At 41.7% G+C, this 26,269-nt stretch overlaps 1 protein-coding gene across 1 annotated transcript in view; it reads left to right on the top strand.

The window, feature by feature from the left end:
• LOC121094961 (mucin-5B) overlaps positions 1-26,015 on the top strand; it is a 43,927-nt gene extending 17,912 nt beyond the window's left edge. The window contains exons 16-47 of the mRNA XM_040609181.1: positions 1,908-2,160; positions 3,228-3,280; positions 3,665-3,765; positions 4,054-4,205; positions 5,168-5,306; positions 6,033-6,143; positions 6,875-7,054; positions 7,442-7,678; positions 8,583-8,739; positions 8,926-9,054; positions 9,483-9,567; positions 9,774-9,811; positions 10,847-11,002; positions 12,220-12,309; positions 12,989-13,230; positions 13,746-13,923; positions 14,229-14,479; positions 14,880-15,063; positions 15,602-15,794; positions 16,470-16,648; positions 17,154-17,223; positions 17,375-17,496; positions 17,869-17,900; positions 18,343-18,520; positions 19,533-19,637; positions 20,278-20,318; positions 20,881-21,003; positions 21,926-22,021; positions 23,233-23,361; positions 24,235-24,274; positions 24,961-25,084; positions 25,644-26,015. Coding sequence (XP_040465115.1) covers positions 1,908-2,160; positions 3,228-3,280; positions 3,665-3,765; positions 4,054-4,205; positions 5,168-5,306; positions 6,033-6,143; positions 6,875-7,054; positions 7,442-7,678; positions 8,583-8,739; positions 8,926-9,054; positions 9,483-9,567; positions 9,774-9,811; positions 10,847-11,002; positions 12,220-12,309; positions 12,989-13,230; positions 13,746-13,923; positions 14,229-14,479; positions 14,880-15,063; positions 15,602-15,794; positions 16,470-16,648; positions 17,154-17,223; positions 17,375-17,496; positions 17,869-17,900; positions 18,343-18,520; positions 19,533-19,637; positions 20,278-20,318; positions 20,881-21,003; positions 21,926-22,021; positions 23,233-23,361; positions 24,235-24,274; positions 24,961-25,084; positions 25,644-25,818 — 4,343 coding nt within the window. The 3' untranslated portion in view covers positions 25,819-26,015. The remainder of the gene's footprint in view (positions 1-1,907; positions 2,161-3,227; positions 3,281-3,664; positions 3,766-4,053; positions 4,206-5,167; positions 5,307-6,032; positions 6,144-6,874; positions 7,055-7,441; positions 7,679-8,582; positions 8,740-8,925; positions 9,055-9,482; positions 9,568-9,773; positions 9,812-10,846; positions 11,003-12,219; positions 12,310-12,988; positions 13,231-13,745; positions 13,924-14,228; positions 14,480-14,879; positions 15,064-15,601; positions 15,795-16,469; positions 16,649-17,153; positions 17,224-17,374; positions 17,497-17,868; positions 17,901-18,342; positions 18,521-19,532; positions 19,638-20,277; positions 20,319-20,880; positions 21,004-21,925; positions 22,022-23,232; positions 23,362-24,234; positions 24,275-24,960; positions 25,085-25,643) is intronic.
• The last annotated feature ends 254 nt before the right edge of the window (positions 26,016-26,269 follow it).

The raw sequence follows: 26,269 nt of genomic DNA, 5'->3' as shown, positions 1-26,269 counted from the left end.
GTTGTGCTATTCATGAGTGAAAGAATAAATGAGCCAGAACTGTAGCTCTCAGGGGCCTGTCCCGTTGTGGGGGTTGGAAAAGCTTTTCCAGCTCCTGTAGCTGTGTCCATCTGTGCCAGGCTGCAGGCAGCGTTCAAGGCAGGTTACATCTTAAGAGGATGTCTACATTGCAGTCAGTAGAGTGTATGAAATAAGTAAACCCCACCAGCTAACTGTTGGGGTTATGTATGTGTTGTCATGTATGTGACACAGTCTTTAGTGGAAGCATGAAACATTACTTTAGTTACTGGTTACCCAGAAGATCACTGGGGTTAGTAGCCTTTGCCAAGTCATGGCACTATTTTTTTTGCACTCCTTGTGCAAGGTAGCTTGAAGCTATCTTTGGTATGCTTATGTTCTCTGCACTTATGCCTTCAGTTATGATGTATGTAATTTAAGATACATATCTGTGACCATGAGTACTGTAATCAAATAGCCTTTCTCTTACCAGATCTTGCTTTACCAAAACTGACCTTTTTCTTCCATGAAAAATTAAAGAGAAACTATACACATTGTTTTATTGCATTAACAGCTAGCAATTGAGACACCCATTCAGGTAAATCTGATGTAAACTTGTGTTCAACATCGTTATTCATATTTTTCTTATTTTGGCGTTTTTTGATGTAAGAGTACCAGGTTCTGCATCTTTATAGTATGCATATGAAGTAGGTTGCCTGTCTGATTACACACAGAGTATCATGTCTGCTCCAGCTACTGCCAGGAACCAGCTGGGTGTTGTTGGTGGAGGTGGTGGTTTTGAATGTGTACACAAACCTATCACACTAGCTAAGCTAAGAAAGTGTACTATAGGCACAGACTGGAAAACCATACAGAGCTTTGTTTAAGCATGGATCCGATAAGTGATATCATGATAACATTGCTGCAAGGTTGGTAAACACAACTGCCCATGAACAACTCCCCTGTACCTTCTAGTACATCTCCGTGTATCTGAAAAACAGCTGTGGGGTTAGAATCTAACTCACTTAGATGTGAGTTAGAAAGAGGTCCAAGATGACTGGATCCCCAGTTCTTGTTGAATTTCAGAGGAATCTGGATGCCAGGCTTTCTTGAAAACCACAGCTTTAATGTGGGTGATATTTCCTGACAAAATTTGGTATCATCCCTATGGATGACTACTGCAGATGTTATGGGAGAGTTTTGAAGGGTGTTTCTTGGTAGCCTGTGAAAATTAACCAGCTTTTCACTGTCTTACAGTGTCAGCTGAGCACTTTAGATTTTGGTATTTAACATTCAGTTTACCCAGAAGTCTTAGAAAATGTTGTTTTCTCATTTCCCCAGAGGACAACAATAAGAAGTTTCCTCAAGACATTTCTGAGAATTCAAACACACTTTCTTTGGTAGCATAAAATGATTAGCAGAGTTCCTTGAAGTGTTTTAAAAATGCATAGGTGTGGTGCTTAGAGGCATGGTTTAGTGGTGGACTTGGCAGCTGTCATTTAACGATTGGACCTGATGATCTTGAAGATCTTTTCCAGCCTAAATGATTTGTGATTCTGTGCTCATTTCTTAAATTATTCCCAGCCAAAGGAATCATTAATAAAGGACAAGATTTTTAACTACAAGGACAAATCAGAAGTTACTGATTTCAGTTAGTTAGAAATGTAAACTGTACAAATTGCAAAATCATACTGATTCTGTTATTCAGTCAAGATATACGTTGCTGAGTATTTCAGCATTTACTGTCACATAGGCTATGTGAGCATACTTCCCCCAGACCACTGGGAGACGAAGTCTTCTAGTTTGAAAGAAGCACTTTTATGGCTACCAATGTGCAGAAAGCTGCATTAACAGCATGAGTGATGATTGCAGAGAGAATGCCATACATCCATTTTATTTCTTTTGCAAAGATCCCTCTGAGGAGTGTCCTGAGACTATGGTTTATAACTATAGCGTGAAGTATTGTAACCAGTCTTGCCACTCGCTGGATGAACCTGATCCACTGTGTAAAGTTCAGATTGCTCCTATGGAGGGCTGTGGTTGCCCTGAAGGCACCTACCTCAATGATGAGGAAGAATGTGTAACTCCAGATGACTGTCCCTGCTACTACAAAGGCAAGATTGTTCAGCCTGGCAACTCCTTCCAAGAGGACAAGCTGATGTGGTAAGCTGCTCTGATGCTGCAAAGGCTGCATACCTGGGGTACGTCACGGCCCACTGGGGAAGTCCCTGCTCAAATCTCCGAATGGTGTCATTTTACCATAAGGAATAATGACAAATTTCTCCTAGATTGTACCAAAGCAAATATTCCACTGGCAGGAAGTGCAGCCATAGCAAAGGTTAAGATCCTATATTCCTGCTAGCAAAAAAGAACCTGAAAAAATACTAAGTAGAGTAATGTTTGCAATCTGTCTGTATGCAAAGCTCATTGTTGTGTAAAAAATATCCACATGCAGTGGGAGCAAGTTTTCCAGAAGGCAGAGGGCTTGGGGGAGTTTCTGGCTTTGAAATAAAAGAGCAAAGTAAAACCACCCTCCAACACACCATCCTGCAGACTATTTAAAAAATAAAAATGGTTCAGGAAAAAAACGCCAAATCTCAGTTTTTAAACTGAGAGGGTTTTTTTAAAGAAAGAGAGAGAGATTTTTTTGGAAAATACTAAAAATAGCATAATTAATTTGCATCTGCAGTGAAAAAAAATTGCCATTTTCTCATTTTCAACCAGCTCAAGGCAGCAATGCAAACAAATACAGGGGAAGGCTGGTTTATTCAACTTACTTGTTGAACAAACTTGTATCTTACTTGTATCTTCAGATGCCTACGTATTCTCTCTCTCTCTCTCTCTTCCAACTCCCATATCTTTTCCTGACAATTCCAGACGATTTTGTAAACACAGATTCATTTAGTAATGTAAGAGGTCTCTTATTTAAGAAAATATTAGTATTATCTCATGGAGTGGAAGACTGATGCTTAGGAAAACCTTGATGTAGGGTAAACACACAGTAAACCAGTGGCAGATGAAAGAAGAGAATTTAAGAGCTGGGTGTCTTAATCTTCCTTCTGGGGATGGTAATTCCTGTCTGTGAACCTGATAGCTGTACCAAATATTCATTTTGATAGGAATTTGTTATTTGTATGTGAATTATTAGTGAAGTTCTGCAGTGCCTTTCTCTCTAGTGAGAGAGAAATGTGCGAAAAGCTGATGTGTTTCATTTTATGGAATCTCTTTAGCAAATGCATTCAAGGAAGATTAGACTGCATTGGAGAAACTGTCCTGGTAAAAGGTGAGATTTTGTTAAATAATGGCATTATGGTGTCAGCTAGTATTTATAACGTTTTTCTGTGTTATCTCTCACTTTCTGTAACATTTTAGTATTCTGCAAATTTTTGCCTGCTCCCTAAAATATGCTGGTTATTGATAATAGTTGTCTTTGTAAAAATGTCATCAGACTTGCTGAATTCTTTAAAAGATGAAGGTATTTCCCAAAGCTTAGAAGTTATCTACCTCCTTCTCCCCGCACTGCTGGTGCGCAGAAGCAAAATATAATAGAAGTTGTAAATGAGAGACACATGCTGCCCTCTGAAATGCCCTGCTTTTTACAATTGCTGACAGCATCCTTATTGCTTTCATTAAATTACCTTCCTAAAATGTTTGCTTCCTCCTATAGATTGCCCAGCTCCTATGTATTACTTCAACTGCAGCTCTGCGGGTCCTGGTGCGATTGGATCAGAATGTCAGAAAAGTTGTAAGACGCAGGACATGCATTGTGTAAGGACTTCACCTCCTAGCAGGAGCATGGGACAACATGATTGTGCATGTATGATTGTTCTTAACAAATGCTGACGGTAACATGTTACGCTGTTCACAGACCAGTGACTTTACTGATTAACACAGCAGCTATCTGTGATACTCACAGTGTGATTGTCTCTAGCTTACAGTTACAGGGTTGTAAAAAAAAAACCCAGATGTTTGGCATCCAGAGCTAACACCTTTACTGGTTCCCTGTACTTCCTGTGCATTAACAACTTGCCTTGTGTTGTATCTTTACGTATGCAGTATGTCACAGAATGTGTTTCTGGCTGCATGTGTCCCGATGGGCTTGTATTGGATGGCAGTGGAGGATGTATTCCCAAAGATCAATGCCCGTGTGTTCATGGAGGACACTTCTATAAACCTGGGGAAACCATCAAAGTGGACTGCAATACATGGTATGTTCTTCCAGGGACCCTTGTTTTATAACAAAGGCTGTTAAAATTGTCAGTGCATAGTGTGTCCATGGGGCAGGATGTACTTTGAAGGCTTCCTCATCATTAGAGCCATCAGACTTCTAGTAAAAATAAAAGGGAAGCATTTCCTCTCTGCAACATGCTGCATGAGCCTGGGGAGATTTCCATCCTTTCCTGCACATTGCTTCCACACCAGCTTTAGAAACACAGCCTTATCCAGGTTGGTCTGTGGCTGGTTGTTCTACAACAGGGAATTGAGTCTGTCTGGCACAGCTGAACCCCAGAAAAGGACTGAATTTAGAAAAGGGAGGAATCACAGCGATCTTCCGGTGACTTGCAGTGCTTCTGGGTGCCTAGTTCTCAGATGAGATAAATGAATGCTCTAGGTGCTCCAGTTGCTGCTATAACTCTGCCATAGACTTCATTGTTCTTACTGATCGTGATGGGTAAAATGCTTTGAATTCCTACCCATTATTTGGTGAGGATGAGACTGTATAGTCCTGCCAAGGGGATGCACAGGAAATAAGAGCCAGAAGCACTTTGATCTGATCATCACTGGTACAAGCAATCAAGATTAACATGTGAAGCCAAACCCTGATAAACAGTTGTTGATATCATGGAGGCCATTAAGAGGTTTCATTGCATGAGGGCTTTGTTTTCTTATGAGATTTTCTTATGAGTCTCCTGCCAGGACTTAATGATTTAAAAGATATTTGATGGAAAAAATAGACAAAGTTCAAACGTGCCTTGGTAGTAAACATGAACTTTCTAATTAGTAAGCCATCTTTTGGCATGGTTTCAGAACAGTTGAGTGGGTAAGCCTGGAAGAGTGAGAGATGATTGCTTTCTCTGAAGTTCTGCAAAAGACAAACGTTTGAATTACTGTGCCCCTGTTTGGGGTTAAGGAAAAACCACGCTGTGATACTTTGCATTTTGCCTCCCAGCACCTGTAGCAAAAGGCAGTGGAACTGCACAGACAACCCCTGCAAGGGAACCTGCACTGTGTATGGAAATGGGCATTACATGAGCTTTGATGGGGAGAAGTTTGATTTCCTGGGAGACTGTGACTATATCCTAGCTCAGGTATCAATGTTTTTCACCTTTCTATCCATATGCTTTTCACAGATTACACTGTAGGGTTCAACTGAGTAATTAAAGTGCTATCCTATGCAAAATAGTCAACTCTGATGACCAGAGCCTATTCCCCTTCTCTTGTACCTAGAGCAGACAGACACAGTGAGATTTTCTATATAAAAGCAAAGCAATTAGCCCTCAGAAGTGGCACAAGAGGGCACTGTGTGATCCTAAATGACTGACTCCTGGGCTGGACAGCCCTCACCTGGTAATTCCAGCACCTGCAAGGGAAAGGAATTGATGTGGTGGTGAAAAGCTTAAGTGTTTCTCTCGGCCATTCAAGACTGACAGTATTTTTGCTGTGACAGAAGCACACAGAGGTTAACATGTGAGCTTTATGTATAATAACTGCATGCAATGAGACAGTACTCAGACATTTTGTATTCTCCAAGTTACAGTTGTTTTGCTAATTTGAAGAAACAATATTTTTACCTTTTTGGCTGTGCAGGACTGGTGCTATGAAAAGCTCAGGTTTTTCCTTAGCTTCTGTCTTTGAAATTCCTGGTCAGTATGAATCTACCACCAGGTCATTTGCCACCAGATTCTTCTAAAATAAAAAAACGACAAAGTAGCAGAAGTCAGATTGAAATGTCATTCGTTTAGAGCTCCTGAAAATGTTTAAAGCTAGTCTAGTTGCCTGAAAAGCTCTAATACAATGTTATCTATTTTTCTAAGGATTTTTGTCCCAATAACATGGACGCTGGCACATTCCGAATTGTAATTCAGAACAACGCCTGTGGGAAGTCACTCTCCATCTGCTCCCTAAAGATCACGCTGATTTTTGAGGTTTGTCTAAATTGGTTATAAATGAGGAGCTGTAGTCTTGATTTTGTAGCGGTTACTGTAGTATCCCCTTATATTCCAACTCAGTTGCTGCTAGAGAGTACCTATGGAAGTCAAGCAGCCAGAAAGCAGAGGCAAGCAAGCTGGGGAAGGTTTAGGTGTTTGGTGTTAACAGGGCTGGACACTTCTGCAGGTAAGGATGCAGATGCAGGGAGTCAAGGGCACTCTGCATATGTGCATGTGTGTGTGTATTTGCATCTGCAACATTAGTGGTATAGGAGCGATGGTAAAGTTTTTAGAGGAGCATGTTACTGTACTGTGGTCTGAGCAGAGGGCAGATTTAACTCTGGAGGGAAGAGTTCCTTCCCTCCAGCTCAGGCTTAGAATTTCCCCAAAGTGTACGCAAAAGAGATTTCTCCCATAGTAGGGGTGAGGGGATGCAGCGTTTCAAGGAGTGTTGCACTATGCCCAATTGCCCGTGCACTCAGGAGTTGCTGTGCCAGCAGAACAAATTTCATCTAGAATGTGGACAATTTCTGTGGCCATGAGGTAAGTCTTGTCATGCAAGGGCAGACATTTCCTGTTGAACTCACTAGGTCTTGTCTGGCAATAGAACAAGATGTTGTGTAAAGACTACAGGAAAGTGAGATGAAGGACAAGAGGCAGAATATCAGTGTTGTTACACTAAATTTTCTGTTAGATTTCCTTCCATGCAATGTATTTGTTCCTTGTAGAGCAGTGAAATAAGGCTGTTGGAAGGAAGAATTCAGGAGATAGCCACTGATCCAGGAGCTGAGAAGAATTACAAAGTGGATCTCAGAGGAGGTTATATTGTGATTGAAACAAAGCAAGGGATGAACTTCATGTGGGACCAGAAGACCACTGTTATTGTTCACGTGGCACCATCTTTCCAGGTAGGTGTGGCATGGACTAGGAGTTTTGATTTCAAACTCAAAGTTATGCATCCAGAACTGGAGCTCCAGTTTGAAAAGCAGGACTTGGAAAAGTGTTCAGTTCAGTGGACAAGAAGCAGCAAGCAAGCCATGTCTTGTGTTTTATTTCATTGTTCAGTCAGTACGAAGCACTCCAGAATATTTGGAGCTAGAAGTGAAGCCAGACACTCTGAAGTATCGAAGAGCTAACAGAATGATCTTGTCCAGCTTTTTCTAAGCTGTTTTTAGACAGCTGTTTAGAAGTTTGCAGCTATTTTGCCTTGGCCTGTTCTGTAGTTCATTTCTGTCAAACAGTGGGCTGCACTCAAAATAACCAAACCATTTACTGTGCTGACACAAATTCTGCAGGGAAAGGTCTGTGGCCTTTGTGGGGACTTCGATGGCCGCTCAAGGAATGACTTCACAACCAGAGGGCAGTCCATGGAGATGAGCATCCAGGAGTTTGGAAACAGCTGGAAAATAACAAGCACCTGCTCAAATATAAACATGACGGACCTGTGTGCTGATCAACCTTTCAGGTCTGCTCTGGGACAGAAGCACTGCAGCATCATAAAGAGTAACATCTTTGAAGCCTGTCACAGTAAGGTAATCCTGTTCTCTCATCCTCAGTAGTTTCACACTAGGTTTTTGTTGCTATTATGCAGCACATTTGCACAGAAATTTTTACTATTGAAGGCTTACATGGCATCCTTGAGTGCAAGGGCTGCCTCTCTCAAAACCTCACTTTACAGCTGCGCCAGTTGCATCCTGTTGCATGGTATTGAGGAAACGGCAGTGCCTGTTTGCAGCAACTGAAGACAAAGAGGGTAATAATTGGCCACCAGAAATAAAAAGTTAGGTATCAGTTTGTAAAATCTAGAGATAAGTTAGTGTAGGACTGTTTGTATGGGGATCCTTGAGAAAGTTTATTCAAATTACCTAAATAGATTAATTACTTGGTTTATTTTAGACACAAATTAATCTAAACAGAAACAAGGCTACTAATTCTTAGTGAGAATGTCTATAAAAAGCTTCAGTGCAGTTTAATAAGCCATTTTAAAAGCAAACTGGGCTTGATTTCCGTGGTTAGTTCACATTGGCATGGATTAAAACACAAGAGATGTGAAGTTCAGTGGAAATGGGATTTGATTTCCTTTTATACTCAATCACTCTCTCAGTTAGAGAGTGTGCACACTATATAGTTGTCCTAACCCAAAGCAAGGTAGTTCAGTCCTGCAGATATTGCACTGAAAAGACATTTTGAGTATAAATCACAGTATTACACACATGAGAATGAGAAGATTTAGAATCCAGTTCTACCAAGCAGGTGGAAATAGAAAACCGACTGTTGTAAAATATCATAGCTCCCTCATGACAATCCCAGTCTGTCACAGACAGCCTGGTTCTGCCAATAAAACTGCCAGTGGGTGACAGGAGTTCTGAGCCCTTTCTCTCTTTGAAACACAGTGCAGCAGGTACATCTCGGTAACATCTGTTGGTGTTTTGATAGGTGAACCCAATACCATATTACGAATCTTGTATTTCTGACTTCTGTGGCTGTGACAGTGTGGGAGACTGTGAGTGCTTTTGTACTTCAGTTGCTGCTTATTCAAGAAGCTGTAGCAGAGCTGGTGTCTGTATTGAGTGGAGAACGCCTGCCATTTGCCGTAAGTGTTGCACTGAACATGCACACAGAAAAGCAGTGCTCCATGTGCTTAGGCACACGGGAGGTGAAGACGGGAATTCTGACACTGCTGTGCATGCGTGACTTAACAAGCTCTCCTTTACAAGATTTAGAAAATAACTCCTGCCTGGTGTCTGAGACTTGGAGTTTTTTTGTTCTTCTGTTCCAGCTGTGTTCTGTGATTATTACAATCCACCTGACAAACACGAGTGGTTCTATAAACCCTGTGGAGCCCCTTGTCTAAAGACCTGCAGGAACCCACTAGGGAAATGCGGGAACTTGATGTACAGTTTAGAAGGTAATTCTTGCTTGACTTTGACGCATTTTACAGGAGTTGAAGTTATTAGGCTGGTTTTAAATATCTGGAGCATCAAGGTTGCTGCAAGGTCATTTGCCCCAGAAACCCATTGACCATGTCTTGCCTGGGCTAATTCCTAGTGTGATAGTGCCATTCATGGCATAATTTGCCTGATGCCTTTAAATCTGGGGGGAGATAAAAGGTCATTCAGTCTAAATTTGCAAAGAATAATTAACTGTTGACAAACAGAGATAGTTAAAAATTTTGGGAGGGAGAAAGAATGTGGAAAAATAATTAGTATAAAGAACATTCATACTGGGATCACATCCATTTTGGGATCAAATCTACATCTAATAGAGGTATTTCTCGGTTTTTCCTGGATCTATGTAAAGCAGACTAAGAACGTTATGTTTACTTTAACTTTCCAGGCTGTTACCCGGAGTGTAGCCCTGACAAGCCATATTTTGATGAAGAAAGCAGGGAGTGCGTCTCCCTCCCCAACTGCACTTCATGGTAGGTCAGCTGGTGGTGAGAGAGGCAGAACAGGGTTGGAAGGGACCAGCTAGGCAATGTTTGGTTTATGTTCAGAGGCAATGGCAATTATCATTAAATCCTCCAGGAATAGGCTTTATGTACAAGTAGATACTGTTGCAGACATTGTTATTCCACATTGATTTAAGTCAATAAAAGAAGTCTTCTCCTTTTCTCTTTATCTTCAGTGATCCTGAAGAGAAGCTATGTAGTGAAGACTCCAAAGGTAACTTTTCACCACCCTCACCATTCACTGAGGGGTGGTAGGGCTGAAACGACCCAACATCACGTGTTACTGCAGGCGTATTGGTAACAGGACTCCAGCAAGCTAGTTCAGTAGGTGGATGCACAGCAGTACAGATATACTTTGATAAGCAAAATGCAGCCTTGGACCTAAAGAACTGTCTAAAGGATAATCATAGGGAGGAAGGAGAAAGGCACGAAATGCGAGGTTCATCTCAGCCAGGCAAATACCACTTCTCCAGTTTACACTTCCTTGGTAGTCAGTGGAGACAGACAGAAAGTAGGCTGAAGCAGGCCATTCATAACTTTTTATGAGCACTTTTTGAACAGGGCAAATCGTGTAGAGGTGCTATTCCCTGTCCACTAGTTTAATAATAAACCTTATGAGAGACATGTTTGTGTGCCTAAAGGACACACTTGCTTAAGGTATGGTATCAGTTCGTTTGCATATCTGGGAGAAACCACATCTCAAAATGCATGGTGACCCACTAGACAACACATCATCAGTTTTCCTGATTTTGTTGCCAGTAATTCCCTTGGGTTCCTGAATGTACATTCTCCAAAACCTGGAGAGCTTCTCATATATTTAAATGAAATTGTTTATCACTGCATGTTCCTCATTAGTGGATGGAAATGGCTGTACAACATGTTCTGAGCCAGTGTTTCATCACTCAGCAAGACAGTAATCCCAGTCACGTTCCCTGCCAAGAGGGAATGCACCTGTGCTCCATGCTGGGTCAGGACAGTGCCAGTTCTGATGCTCTCACCAGTAAATCCTTTATGCAAGCTGACTCCAAGAACCAACAGCAATAGCAAAAATCCAGCCCACTTTATATAAACAAGGTAGACTCCCAGTGCAAGTTCTCAAGTAAAGACTAAGAAAGTTTTTCAGCCAGGTAATTCATGTATGATGATATGAGCTACAGAAGGGTAAATCCAGAGTTCGGTTTTCTTTTCGTTTGTGTTTATATTACACGTGTTCCCTGTTACCATGGTGTTTGCTGTTTTGGTGCCTCAGATTGCCTTTGCTGCTACAATGGAAAGACCTACACCTTAAATGAAACTGTATACAGCCAAGTATACGGGACCAACTGCGGTGATGCTGTCTGCGGCCCTAATGGAGAGATCATTAAAACACTTTTCACTTGCAGAACACCCCCCGCACCAGCACAAGGTACTAGATTTATAAGAGGTTTTGTCGTGATTTTATGGAAGTCTGTAGTGGTAGTAAGATTCCTCCATCTTGGAAAAAGACTCCTACTGCATGTCTAGGATAAGTACAGACCAAGGTGGTTGAAGGTTCAGGAATGAGGGGTCAGAGCTTGTGGGTCTCATGGTGGGGACCAAAAGTGTAATTTTTATAGATTCGTACTATCAATGAAGTAAAGAGAGACTAGAGTTGGCCATTTTTCAGTACAGCTCTTACAGTAACCTTGGGCATACCGCAGTTTACACTCTGGTGTAGTTGGCCTCAGTATTTCATACTTCCAAACGTTGTTTTTCTCCTTCTTAGCACCTCTACCACATTATGGTTCTTCTTGTACTGTTCTCTGCATTGGAATAAGTCAGTCTCCAATGGGTCACTGCAGCAAGAAAGTAAAGCTGCCTGGTGGTTTGTTCCCTTCCCAGAAGAGAAGTTGCAGGGTGAAGGGGATATGAATGAACACAAAATAGGAAGTAAAAAGGAAAAAAGTAAAAGTGGAATTTTGCCACATGTTTATAGCAAAGGCTAAAACTAATGTGTATTATCCTGATAACAAATTATACAAAGGGTACAAGGAAAATTAAAAGTTAGCTTCTCTACCCGAGTGGAAGAGCTAAAGACTTGATGGTCAGTCCGTGTCTTTGATATTTACTAAATGGTTTAACACATAGACTAAGAAGTATAATGAAGTAATAGCTAGGAAAGGAAGGACTGTTGGAAGCAGAGTGTAGGTAGCATAGTAAAATGACTAAATGATCTGTCTGTATTTAAACCAACAGATTCTTTGCAACAAGGCATTAAAAGGCAAAATGGAGTGCCACTGGAAATCACCTCTCCAGAGTCAGGTGAAGTCCTGCAGAATTAGAAAGTTCAAAGAAACTTTATAATTGGAATGAATAAGTGGCAGTAGAAGGGCAGTTTATTGTATTCTATATAGAGGAAAAACTAACTCCAGGAAGAGTGCATGTGTGTTATTCTTGTAGCATACAGTGTAATAGAGAAAGTATATATAAGTACAGAGAGGAGGATTTTATTGTGTATGCATACAGAATGTGATGGGAGTAGAAAAGTGATTATTTTTTCCTCTTTTGGGGATTGTAGACAATGTAATAGATGCCATAGGGCCGGAAAGCAGGGTGGCAAAAAAAGCAGAGGATTTGAAAATTAATTGATGTCATTTCCTGCAGAACCACCTACGCAACCTGTAACACCTACACCTCCATTGTTAGTGACCACTCCCTGCTTCTGCAGTGACAATGGACAATTGATACAAATGGGTGAGAAACCAAGCAAATTTTTTTTCTGCACCATTGATGTGGGAAGACGTACTGTTAGATAAAGGTGCTTCAGCAAGTGTTCATTCAGCCTGCTACAGTTAACATTAGCACAAGTTGTTACATCTTTGACCTATAACTAACACCTTCAGAGCTATGACTCTTCCATATCTTATAACTTTGCCCTGGTTAGGATTCCCTGGGGTAAGGAAGCTTATACAGATGCTGACTTCAGTGGACTCCTGCACAAATCCTGAATCCCAAACTGTTGGAACGTAGGTTTGTAATCCACAGTCATATTCCAAAGACAGAGAAGGGGAGGTTTGTCATGTCCTAGTAGCTCCTGAACCACCTATCTCCTGGTCTTTGTGCTCAGTCGTATATTCAGTATTCTCTCCTCTGCTACTTATTTTCAATTCCTGCTAATGTACTTAAGAGCAGAATTTCAGATTAGCTGCCTGTGGTCCTCCCTCAGCCTTTGCCATGCGAGTGAATTGAGCTCTGGTTCAGTCATTGAATTCAAGGAGTTGCAGACAGTCACACCTGAAGGTGGCCATCAGGCACACGTAGACCCAGCTGGCTGGATGCAGGGCTGAGTGCGTGGCCGATCTGTGATGCATAGGCCTTGAGTTACCAGTTTCATGCACAGTCCAGTGCTAACAGTTGGATTTTGACCTTGCAGGAGAAAATGTTTCTCTGCCAGTCAATATATCAGGTGACTGTGCTTACTCGGTTTGCAATGCATCATGTCAGATTGAATTAGTTTGGGCAGAGTGTAAAATTGGTCATACTGAAGCCCTCAAGATCTGTGATCCAGACTCCGAAGCCTGTCCACCACCGTCTGCTCCCAGTGCAACAAGTCAAGTTCCTGCTCCCCCAGGGACTCCTGTCAGTGATTGTCTTGGGCTCATTCCTCCCAGAAAGGTGAGAGACTTGAAAGAAGAAGATGTGTTTCTTCAGCTGTAGCATTGCCTGCTGCCAAGAGCTGATGCTCTCCTCTGATGGTGGTAACCACCACTGCAGCTGGACTGTAGATGTGGCTGAATTAGATGATTTAAAAGTATACCAGAAACCTCCAAATAATTAAGGGAATAAGGTGAAGATTATTCTGTTCACCTGAAATACCTAAATGATTGTATGTGGACAGAGCTACCTAAGCTGAACCAAGGCTAGGAAACCAGAACTGGCAGTGTCCCATCATCAGAAGTGGTCAGGACCTTAATATTGAGTCCTATGCAAAATGTTGTAGAACAGAGGTAGATACCAAGACTCCGTTGATTGCCGTATGTTTCATATTGCCTGGTTTCCAAAGGAAGAGTATTTAGCCAATAATGCCATGCTAGACTATTAACTGAAAGGAGTGTAGTTGCTGTGTGTGATTTTAAAGATCTTGTTATATTACTTTGTTTTGTGTCTCTCCTTTTTCAATCTGTCAATAGTTTAATGAAACGTGGAACTTTGGGAACTGCCAGATTGCCACTTGCCTGGGAGGAGGAAACAATATTAAACTGTCCAGCATGACTTGCCCTCCTCAGCAACTGAAAATCTGTGTCAATGGTTTCCCATTCACAAAACACCATGATAAAACTGGTTGCTGTGAAGTCTTTGAGTGTCAGTGTAAGTACTGTGGCAGAAGAAATTCTGAAATTTATTTAATGTTCAGCTGGGCCTCAAGAAAGATATATCTATGTGGTCAACATCTATATTACGTTCATATTAATTCAGTAGAATGTAATGGAACAGAAGTCCCATCTAAAACATTGGCTGTTAAGAGCAGATAAGAGTGTCCTTGCTAGGCTGATTTTTCTTCATCAAACTGATTATTTCAGCTTTCACTGAAAAAGAGTAAGAGAGTGAAAACCAGCTTGTACTTACAGGAAGCTCAGAAGCCAAATTTGAAGTCTGTCACTCTTGCCTTCCAGGTATTTGCAGTGGATGGGGAAATGAGCATTATGTGACTTTTGATGGAACATATTTTAATTTTAAAGAAAACTGCACCTATGTCCTTGTGAAGTCAATTCATCCTGACTCTCACAACTTCTGGATTCACATAGACAACTACTACTGTGCTGCCATTGATGGAGCAATTTGTTCAATGTCCCTTCTCATTTTTCACTCCAACTCTGTTGTTATTCTGACACAAGCAATGGAACACGGAAAAGAAACAAACTTGGTAAAGTATTGTGTTGAAATTAATTCTCAATATTATTTTGCTGTAGTTATATTACTGTACTGCCAAATGTCCTGTCACTACAAAAGATGAAGCGTGTAGAAAATGGAATGAGTAGGAAATGCAATTACATTGTTTTTTCTCTCTTTTTTTCCTTTGTGTCAACAAAAATGTGTGTATTATAAAAACTTGGGAAATGATTGCATAATTGAAAGTTGTGTCTTTCTTACTGACATAAGTGTTCAAACATAAATTACAATATCTTAAAAATGAATCATAGAGAACCACTTAAATGATTGCCTGAGGTATGAATTTGTGCTGCTCTGCATTCCACTTGCACAAACCATATACCTTACTCAACAGAAGGATGTCCATAGAGACCTTTTGTTTCTTTTCTTTTTAGATTTTGTTTAATGATAAAAAAGTTGTTCCAGACATTTCCAGGAATGGTATCAGAATAACCAGTTCTGGCCTTTACATCATAGTCGAAATACCTGAATTAGAAGCTTATGTCTCCTACAGTCGACTTGCATTTTACATAAAACTCCCTTTTGGAAAGTTCTATAATAATACCATGGGACTGTGTGGTGAGTGTCCTCATCTGCTGACAGTAATGAGCACCATAAATTTTCCTCCTTCTTTCTCTTGTCCCCTTGTAAACATCTCTAAATGCTTGCAACTCCACTGATTTTTATTTTTAACAAGTTTTAATAAATTTATCTGTTTGGTGGACTGACTGTCAGGAGATGCAGTTTTAAGACACTTCCTTTCACTCTGTTCAGAGTCTGATGGAGATAGGCTCTTTCCAAGCCCTTCATCTTGATCTTACCTACTCGATATGGGAATGTATGAAACCTGGAGAGTCCTGAGCTCGACAGAGCCACCTCAGTTGCTTTAGCCATCAGGACAAATGCGTCAACTGACACATCAGCTCTGGTTTTCATAACTAGCAAACTATTTCTTCTAGCCTTCCCTTCCTACAAACAGTTCTTGTGAACTCACCCGGGACCCCACATGTTGTTACCTCCCCACAAGGAGAGAACTTCTTTACAGGTTTTCTCTAAAAGCAGCTTCATCAGCATTATCTGTTCATGAACTGTCACTTGGCTTTTATATTGCTACCAGGTACCTGTACCAACCAGAAGTCTGATGATGCTGTGAAGAGAAATGGTGAGGTTATTGAGTCCTTCAAAGAGATGGCATTAGGTTGGAAAGTCCCAGATCCTACCAACAGATACTGCAATCCAGGTGTCTCAGAACCAGTTGAGATCGAATATCATCAGCACTGTGAGCCTTCCAATCTGTGTAAAATCATTTGGTAAGACAACTCCCAAAAGTGCCAGAAAAATAAGTCCACAAGATAATTTTGTGCTTCACTACATGCCTTGGGTGAACTGATTATAAGATGTAATGAAAATATGAAGTCTAGCATACCTTGAAAAACTGAGCAATGAACTGATGTGTGAATGTTTCTGAGTATGGCAGATGTTTTTCAGCTGCATCATCAAAATCAGTCCTTCCTTAATAGTGTCTGCTGCTTGGCACTCCCTCTGTCTGTCAGTTCTGGAGAAGCCAACCAGGAACTAGCTATAATTCAGTATCTGAAAGCTGTGGATGAAAAGGAACACAGTCAGAATATAGTAAACAAATGTGTGTGTCTTTTTTTAAAAAAATGATTTTGTGGTTCAAAACAGGATTGTCAAACATGCTGACTGTCAGCATATAGAGTTATAGCTGTGAGCTGTGCGGGAGACTTTTCTCTGCAGGTACTAGCCCAACATAAAATTGCTTCCTTTCAAAACATTCTAAAGAATGGGAGATAAAGCTCATTTTTAATTAAGCTGTGTGGGCGTACTGCCTATCAGAGCAATTTGTGGTTGTATCTTTACCTTGGGGCTTTCTCTGTGGGGATGGGTTTAGTTCTGAGTTGAATTTTTCCGTGGGAGTAGCCCAAGGGTGTGAAATGCCATGTCTGTCTCCTTCCTTTGCAAAGGAACCTGACCGAGTGCCACAGCGTGGTTGCCCCCCAGCCCTACTATGAGGCATGTGTGGCGAGTGGGTGCTCAGGACAGCACCCCAGCACCCAGTGCCAGAGCATGCAGACCTACGCAGCCTTGTGCGGGCTCCACGGGGTCTGCGTAGACTGGAGGTGGCGGACGAACGGGCAGTGCGGTAAGCCTGGCAAAGACCTGCTGGCTGTGAAGCAGATCAGGTCTGTTATTTCCTCACCTACATGTCTGTTTGCGTTCCTTTACATCAACCGGCTTCAATCATTCTTGAGCTGCTCTGGACTGGAGGAAAAGCAGGAACAAATCAAAGAGGTTGCTCCAGTCCGGAACTGGTTCAAAACAAGTGGGGAACTTGCCCATAGGCTTGTGAGCAGCATAGCTGAGCCCTGTGTGTTACCTGGAGCTTCATCACTAGATGGCAACACACGGCTTCTCTGTGGGCTTTGCCCTGCTCAGGGGACCCAGGGCTTCAGGGGGAAGGCACTGTCACAGGCACCTTGCTGAACCCACTGATCTCCCCTTGCTGAAGCTGCAGGACCCCCTGGCTGGCTGGAGCCTGGGCTGTGAGCACCGTAGGCAGGCTGCCTTGGCGCATGCCGTGTGTCTGTTGTGCATGGAAGGGTATGCAGGGGTCTGGGCTTTCTAACCTGTGTTATAATGCTCCACAGAGGCCAGCTGTGCTCAGGATGAGGTATACAAGCCATGCGGGGAAGCTAAAAGAAATACTTGCTTCAGCAGGTGGGTCATTTCCTAAGATACTTTTCAAGTCCGTAACTTGAAAATTGCCGAGGAAGGCTGCAAGCTTACATTCCCCTGGGATTTAGGTGTCTGATGCCCTGGGGTGTATTTCTGCCCCTGATTTGTTTCTGTTCATATTCTAATTGTGCAGAGAAGCCGTTATGGACACCCTCCCCTCCCAAAATCACGCACCAGTGTTCGTTGAGGGGTGCTACTGTCCTGATGGAAAAACTCGGCTGAATGATAATGATGGCATTTGTGTTTCTGTCTGTGGTAAGAAATGTAAATGGTGAGATTGGAAGGGGGGATAAGAGCCTCACTAGCAGTGTGCATTAAGGGGGATGCTCTGGGTACAAAAGAAGTGGGAGAGACCTTGATACTCATCCTTTCTAGTGAGGCTGGAAACGTTTCAGACTGGCAGTTTCTGCCTGCTATTATGCAGAAAGTGCAACTTTCAAAAGAGCAGAGAGGAGGTTCTTTAAGATGTTTTTGGGTATACAATCTGGGACTTTGCACTCTGGATGTCTCTTTCTCTTTGTGGCTGCTCCTCAGATTTCAAGACCTTCCCTCTATTCCTGTCTTCCTCCTTTCTGTTGTTTTTCCCAGTTCAGTTAGCATTAAAGGAATCTGTAATTCATTTTATAGGTTGCACTGCGCAAGATGGGTCGGTGAAACAGGTAAGAAAAAGGAAAATACTGTCTTTAAGCTGTAGCTGGGGGCTGTGACCTGTAAAAATGACTGCATGAATTTATTCTTTTAATAATAAGTTTAAATACCAGTGAACTGCAATGTGGCAAAGAAACCAGCAGATTTTATGAGCTCTAGATCTTTACTAATCGCTTGAGGTACAGAAGCAGAAATAGCTGTTTTGGGGAATCACTGTTTCCTGGTAGAACTACCAGGTTTCCCTTCCGGAAATATGTAAGCCCGCCAAGGAAAGTGGCAGATAACAGCATTTTTTTCTTACTTTTTCTTTCTTCTCCTTCTGTGATTTGAACTATGATTTTCCTCCACAGACAATGAGGGCAACCCACCCCTATGCTATCTTGCAGCAGGCATTCATTAACATAATGCTTCTAGGTTTTGCTTTCTGAACTACTATCCCTATTGTTTTCACAGCCTAGAGAGGCTTGGGAACATGACTGTCAATACTGTGCTTGTGATGAAGTCACTTTGAATATCTCTTGCTTCCCCCGGCCTTGTGCTAAATCTCCACCTATTAACTGCACTAAAGAGGGCTTTGTACGCAAAATAAAACCACGTCTGGATGACCCATGCTGCACAGAGACAGTCTGTGGTGAGTAGATAATTTAGGTGTCATAATGTGGCAGCATTTGCCTTTAGGAGCAATCCTCAAGTGAGACCTGGTACCCCACAAGTACCAGATTCAGATAAACACACTGGAGTGGTCATCCACCTACATGCCAGGAGCTTTTGCAATTAAAGGAGACCTCTTCTGGTCCAGATTGCATTCTAAACTAGTGCCATGACCTGCCACATACGTACGTGGGAAAATCCCCCATGGATCAGATCATTGGGACTACCAAGTGCTACACAGGATCCTCTGGCTCTTGTCCCTCTGAGATGAGAGGGTGATCCTTGCACAGAGATCCATCCAGTAAGGGAGGATGTGCCCACCTTCCAGGCTCCCCAGGGCCTCCTGTGGAGGTTCTTGACATATATTTGCCCTCATCTTTCCATTTGCATCCTCCCAGTCCCAAATGCCCATCACAGCACAGGACCTCCTCATCCTCACAGGAGCAGGTGCTCCTAAGCCTGGCCATCCCCAGCGCCTGTAGGAAGATTCAGGACAGGGGATCCTGGCAATGGTTGTGGGATGGTTTTCTGTTACTCATCCCTTCGTGCTGCCAGGCAAAGGTCCATTAGGCTCCTTGGATTCTTTGAGGGAGCAGTGGGCACTGTCAGGATGCTTTGCCTTGCATGTCCCGACTCCATGTCTTTGGCTCTCATCCACTGCCTCTTCATTTCTTTCACTCTCTGACTCATTTACCTTTACCCCAACTTGTTTCTCTGTCAGTTCTCTAAGTTGAGGGTGTTCAGTTATTTTAGTGCTGACATCCAGTGAGGGAAGAGAAGCAGGATTAAAGGCCACAAGGAGAAGTCCAGGGAAGAGCTTTATAGTAAAGCAAGCTTAGAGATACTTCACCTGAACACATCCCAAACTCCAAAAATGTGTGGTTCAAGAATCATCTATTTATACCCAATTTCTTGGATGTTCAAGCTTTCTCTGCAAGTAATGCTGCTTGATGAGATGCTTTGGCTTACTTTATCTCTGTTGTCTATTACAGAATGTGATATAAAAACCTGCATTATCAACAAAACAACATGTGACTTAGGCTTCCAACCAGTGGTTTCTATATCTGAGGATGGTTGTTGTCCTATCTTCTCCTGTAGTAAGTACCATGTTTCCTTAAGTTGTTTTATTTATTTATTGAACTATTTCATTTTTTATAAATGAGTCAAAATCATAAGCAGTAGCCTCTCCCCTTCCCTCTCAGCCTTTACAATTGGTGCTCTTTTTTAATTTGTTTTGGAGGGAGAGTAACTGGTGCAGGTTCTCTGTAGCTAGTATTCAGTGAGTGCAAGTTATTGATCAGATACTGAATGCTCGTTACATTGAACCCACCCAGAAGCTCTGCTGCGAAATTATATTTCCAGATTCACATACTTGACCCAGCTTCCCATTGGCTCTGTTACCAGCAAGGTGGTTAACAATAAAGGAAAGCTCAACTAATTTGAAGTATGGGTAAAAAACATGAGGTAAATAGATTTTTCCATATGGAAAATACCAGGATATAGAATTACCCCTCACTTTGTGCATAACATCTGAGCAAATGTTACATGTGGGCTTCTGAATAACAAGTAGCACCACGTACTAGTTACTTTTTTCCGTGGTTTTGTGCGGGCTATGAAGGCTAGTGAAAAACCTCAGTTCTACTTCGTCTCCTCTAAATCACTCACAATTCAGAGATCAGTACAGTAACTGTTTACATCATTCCTAGCACATCCTTTTCATTTAATTTTTTCTTACAGTACCAAAAGGTGTATGTGTTTCTGAAGGAGTTGAATTTAAGGTAGGTCTTCTTCCAGACACTTCTTTCCAAAGATTAATGCCACCTGACTCAGAATTTTCTGAAGTCGTTATTGTCAACACTTACATAAAAAGCAGGATTAGAATAGCCCATAACTTTTCCCTGCCAGTGGTCTTATGTACTATTGGAAATGTTACTGAATAGGTCAAGCTAGAGACCATTAGCTTGCTTACTAAATGAGATCTTACCTTGTTTTAGAGTCAAGAAATCAGAACTGTAATTGAATACAAATTTTAAATCTCATTGAATGTTGTAAGATTAATTACTGGGTTAAACGAAACAAAAGTTGATGCATAGAATTTTTGAGATAACTTGTTTAACGTGATTGATGCACTTGGGAGTGTCAGTCTGGTGTTCATGTTGTGATACTGACAGTGTGAGGTTCTAGAGATGCAGAGATATTAATTTCAGGAAGTTCTTCTAAAAATAAACCCCAATCTTAAGCATTCATTTTTTCATTAGCACAAGGCTCGGGCATGTATATTTATTCTAGAACCCACTGAATTCTTGCCATTCTTATCTCCTGTCTCCTCTGTATTTCCAGCCTGGGGCAATGGTGCCTAAAAGCTCTTGTGAGAACTGTGTGTGTACAGATGAGCAGGATGTTGTGACACGGACCAACCGCATCCAGTGTGTTCCAGTGAAATGCCAAACCACCTGCCAGCAGGTCAGCGCTCAACTCCCCCAACCACAAACAACGGTTGTTGAGGGGATGTGCTGCAAAACTGGGCTAGTATAACTGCTTCCTCACTGAAAGATAGCAGGATATAATCTCCTCCTAGACTTTTTGTAAAGTCTTTTTAGGGTGCTGGTTATTTTTGCTTTAGCAAATTTAAGAAAACACCCTTGGAAAGATGCCCTGAGGGAGAACAATTGCAACCCTTTAAAGAGAAGTCTGACTGCTGAGAGATGACATTTGTGGTGTTCTGTTTGGTGTTGCCCATTGTCAGCTCAAAAATGAAGGTAGTAAAGAAACTGCACAGTGGTTTACATGTTTCTAGACAATTATCAGTAGTTGGCAGCTGAGAGTGTGCACACAATTGTTCAGTCTGTTGTTGAATGTAAGTAAAAAGTAGTTTCTTTCCCATTCTTGCCCAGATAGGGTCAGACCCATCATTAATCCTAAAAATGTATAAAACCATTATCCTTTATCCTGAAGCTACCAACACCCACTGAGAGACCAATGGGAACCTAAAACGCAGAGGGGAAATAATTGATGCATGGTCTTCACATGTCTAACAGCAGCAATTCTTGTGGGTAATCATATCAGACCAAGCACTGGTCTGTGTAAGTAATCATATGCTGAATTAACTTACTTGGCCTGACCTGTGTGTTAGCCCAAAGAAGAATAACCAATGACAGGGTCTTCGTGGTAACTGAAGTGTGCAGAAGTCACTATTCAATCAGGGAAAGAAATTGTCAGCTGTGATTGTCAGGCTTAAAGTGGTTCCACCAGGTTTCTCAGGACAACAAATTAAACCAGAAGGTGGGCTCACTTCCTCTGCCATCTCCACCATGGCTTTGATCCAAGGGTGCTTCATGAACAAGACATCAGGTAACGTTGCTAAACAGAAACTTTATTCCCACAGGGTTTCCGCTATGTAGAAGAGAAGGGTCAGTGCTGCAGCCGGTGCCAGCAAGTGGCATGTGTGGCAAATTTTCCATTTGGCAATGTGACCATTGAGGTAAGTACTCGCTTGCTCTGCACACAAGGCTGAATTACCAAAGAGACCTCAGCACTTTTTGATGCAGTGTCATACATTTTGTAGCTGGGAAGATCTCCAGGAGATTTAAAAATGCCTGTATTTCCAAAGTAAATGTGGATGTATATACATGTAGATGTTTCTACAACTGCTTTCTGCTGTATGTGTCTCACAGGCCCTACTGTGTTGAAAATTATGCATCTCTGGCAGGAATGGAAATCATGTTACCACCCCTCCTCCTGACATGCAACAGAGAGAAAGAATTTGGAGGGGATGGTGGTGTTGTGTAATACTGCTCTTGCAGAGATATGTGAGCTGGCTTCGCATCATATGGCTCTATCTAGAAACAGTGTCATTATCTTGCCCTGGAGATACAGGACTACATAGTGTGAGCGAGCTGATCCAGCTGTACTACCAGTAGTTCTGAATTTGCTGAGGCAGAAATCAAAAGTGGCATAGCTGCTGTAGTGTAGTGTGACTCGGTAACACACCCAGGTAATACATCATGTCTTGTGAGCGTAGCATTGTACAGACGTGGGCTGAGCCTCAGGCTAGCTCTGTGGTTTTATTAAGCCTGCTCCTTCTGTGAACGGTTAATGACGGTGTCTCAGCCAGTAACTATTGTCTTACATGCCATTGCTTCTCGGGAGCTCTTGTGTTCTGCATCTTTTCTGCGATCCTTTTCTTTAATCCTTTTATTCCATGCTAATTTATCTTGCAAGCTAGCTTCTGCTGTGCCAATATACAATTTTTATGTTTCCATAAGGAGGCTTTGCATTTATCTATTAACTTCTGTTTGAAGATTTCTCCTCTTTAACACTTTTTGCTTTTCTTCTATCTATTAAAAAAGAAAACTATTGAAATTATGTAGAAGAATTGTTTTTCTTTTGTGTATATTTTGTTCTATATACATTAACACACCTACCTTATGGAATTTCTATGATCATTCTACCACCAGCTCTTGACTTTTTCCACGTAGGTGGCCACAGAAGGGATTTTGCATAGGCTGGTAGTGGGTCAGCTTGGAACATAATCTGCAGATGTGAGTTCCAGATATCTCAGCACTTTCAGAGTGATTTGAACAACCTAGTCCCTCTGCCAGTTCATTGACTGTACCACTGTTGTGTTATTCTGTTTTTATTGCTATACTATATTGGGCTGTTTGGGTTTTTTTTCCCCCTGTTTTTATTCAGGTTGGAAAGAGTTATAAAGCTCCATATGATAACTGCACTCAGTACACATGCACTGAATCAGCAGGCCAGTTTTCCTTGACCAGCAGAGTGAAGGTCTGCCTACCATTTGAAGAATCAAACTGTGTCCCAGTAAGTATTTAAATCACAAAAAAAGACGTCTAGAATGAGCCCTGCTGCTGGTCTGGGAGTTTTATTTACTGTTTTGAATGAGCCGTTTCAGTATTTCTTGATCTTTCTGACTTCATCATCATTGTTTGAAGGAAACGTACTTTTTCAGCCCTGAATAGAGTGTCCCATGGAAGTAAACCAGAACCATTTGCAAACAACCCACACATTTTACTTGTGGGATAAGAACTAGAACTCAAAACAGTATTGGGGCAATAACAAGGTGGGATTTCTCATCACCTGAGAAACACCAGTGTTATGAAATGCAGTTGAGCAAATGGGAACAGATGAATGCAGTGTCTTCTGGTATGTGGTGCATCAGTAACGGAAGTGATGGGACATGGATGAGCAAAGGGTATCATTCATGCCCTGGCTTTTGAAAGGTTGCGGGGCTTCGTGGCAGTTTGAAAACCAAAGCAGGGACAAAGACAGCCATTGACTTGAATTAGCTTTGGGACAGGTTCTTCACAGGTCAGGCTGTTCAATTCAAGGAGCAGCTGTCACTCTCTGGGGCTGGGGGCTTTGTGCTGGCTTCAATAGGACCTACATAAGGTCAGGCATGTGTTACAAGACATCTTATCTGGCTTGTGAGAGGATATATATTTTTCAGAAAGTTCACTCTCTTCCTTGCTGGTTTTTTTTTGTTGGTTTTTGGGTTTTTTTGTTTTTGTTTTTTGTTTTTTTTTAAGCAGTTTGATGTATATTTGGTACACAGATCAGTCTGATGAATCTGAGTTGGTTAGAGATGAGGGAATATACTTGAACTGTCATCATTGCTACTACCTGCTTAGCAATACGTGCATCTGAATGTTCTGCTTATGTTTGCTTTCAACACAGGGGACAGTTGATGTGACTCCAGATGGCTGTTGTAAGACATGTGAGTGCATTAAGTCACTGCTTCCCTATTCCAGTACTGTTAGGTTCTCCACTGCTTGTAGTCCTGTTTCTGCATGCACTGAGAGTCTGCAGTTTCCACAGACTGGAAGGCTGTTCTTACATCTGCAGAGTTGTTTTGTACCTTACAGCTGAAGCTAAAATCCACTCACAGCTAAAAATCTGCCTCATTCTTCCAATAGGGACACTAAAATTCTTCCATTTCCTTTCTTGTGTTTTTAAATAACTGAAATACTGTTAGTTTGAACTATACTCTCAAGCAGAAAATTTGTAGAAAATATGCGCTGTATTGTTTCTTCTGGAAATTACATAGAAAAAGGGGTGTCTTTTCTCTAGCATCCACCCAGAAATCATCGGTTGTTACAGAATCACAAATGTCATTTATAGCCATTTTTAAAGAACTAAACCCTTCATGTTTCCTTTAGGTCTTGGTTCAATAATATCTTTACATGAACTTGTACCTAAGCATTTAAGCTAATCCTCAACTAGAAAAGTACCTTGACCAGCTGGAAATTGCTTTGCTGGATTAGTGCCTCTTTGCACTCTCATTTGTTTTTTTGATTATGCATTTTTAGTAGGATGATCTGCCCTTGGTTTCCTAGCAGATGTCTTTCAAAACATTTACTCCCCAGTCTAATGAAGTCTAACAGAAGTGTTCTCCTTACACAGGCATCGACCTGCCACATAAATGCAAGCGCAATGTGAAAGAGCAGTATTTCGTCCACAGCAACTGTAAGTCAGCTGCTCCGGTCCCAGTGCCCTTTTGTGAAGGAACATGCAGTACCTATTCTGTGTAAGTAGGAAACCTTTCTCTGTCCTCCCCCATGTCTGGTCGTCCTGGGTTCTTGTCTGTGGGCTGCAGCTGTTTGTCCCCTTCCTGCTGTTTAAAAGGACCCAATCGGGAAACCAGGTGTGCAAAACACCAGTCATCAGGAATGTCTTTAGTGCCTTATCTCAGTCAGGAAAATAGGTCTCTTTGAAAAGACATCAGCTACATTTATTAACTACCTGTTCTTAAACATATCCTTATGTGGTTTTTTAACAGCTCTGGTGTTTAGTGGTGTTTTTTCCTGCTCTTTGATCTCTGCATGAATTGTTCCTTTCTGTCTTGCCAGAATGGGCCTAATCCAAAATCCACTGAAGTTACTGGGATTTTCCCCATTTGTGTCAGAAGATCTGGCCCTGCATGGCTAGTAGCGTCCCAGGGAAAGACTGTTAGGAATAAGCATAAAAAATAGATAGGAAATTTTGCCTCTCTGCTTCTTAGAAGTACCTCCATTTGGAGCAGCAAAAATGGATCAATTTGGAAAGACAACAGGCAGCAGACTGATGTGCAAATCTCATTTCTATAGGTATTCCTTTGAGGCCAGAGAAATCGAACACAAATGCATTTGCTGCCATGAAAAAAAGAGTCATGCAGTGAAGGTGGAACTCGTTTGCTCTGAGCGTAAGACAGTCCAATTCACGTATGTGCATATAGATGAATGTGGATGTGTGGAAACAAAATGCCCAAAGAGGAGAACATGAGCATAAACTAAAGGAAACATTTCAGGTCCCATTTAATGCTTCCTTAGCAAGTGAGTAGTTTAGAAAACAGCTGTGAGTAACCTTCAAATGACCGTACTTCTCCCTTGTGCTTTTTCCTTCTGGTATTATATGCAGTTATGGAAATTAGCTAAAGATTTTACTCTAAATGTTTGTAGAATAAACTGCATTTCAAAGAGGACTTGCTCTCCTGTTTCAGTGATGCTGCTAATGGGGGTAAGATGGCTAATGTCTTTAATCCCAAGGTGGTGTATAAACCAAGGTTATTACAAGACACTCTAGAGACAGCTGATGCCTTTCAAAAGCCCTGCCTGAAGAAAGTGCACGTTGTAAACCATAACCACACGCATAACTTCATTTCCCTTAGAAGGGAAACAGCAATCACTTCCACAGCTGCGGTTCAGTCGGAGAGGCAGGACTCAGCCCAGGGGCA

Source organism: Falco naumanni, chromosome 10 (genome assembly GCF_017639655.2).
Source record: "Falco naumanni isolate bFalNau1 chromosome 10, bFalNau1.pat, whole genome shotgun sequence".
NCBI classification, from domain to species: domain Eukaryota; kingdom Metazoa; phylum Chordata; class Aves; order Falconiformes; family Falconidae; genus Falco; species Falco naumanni.
Note: the sequence above shows the minus strand (reverse complement) of the source record. Positions and strands in the feature narration are given on the sequence as shown.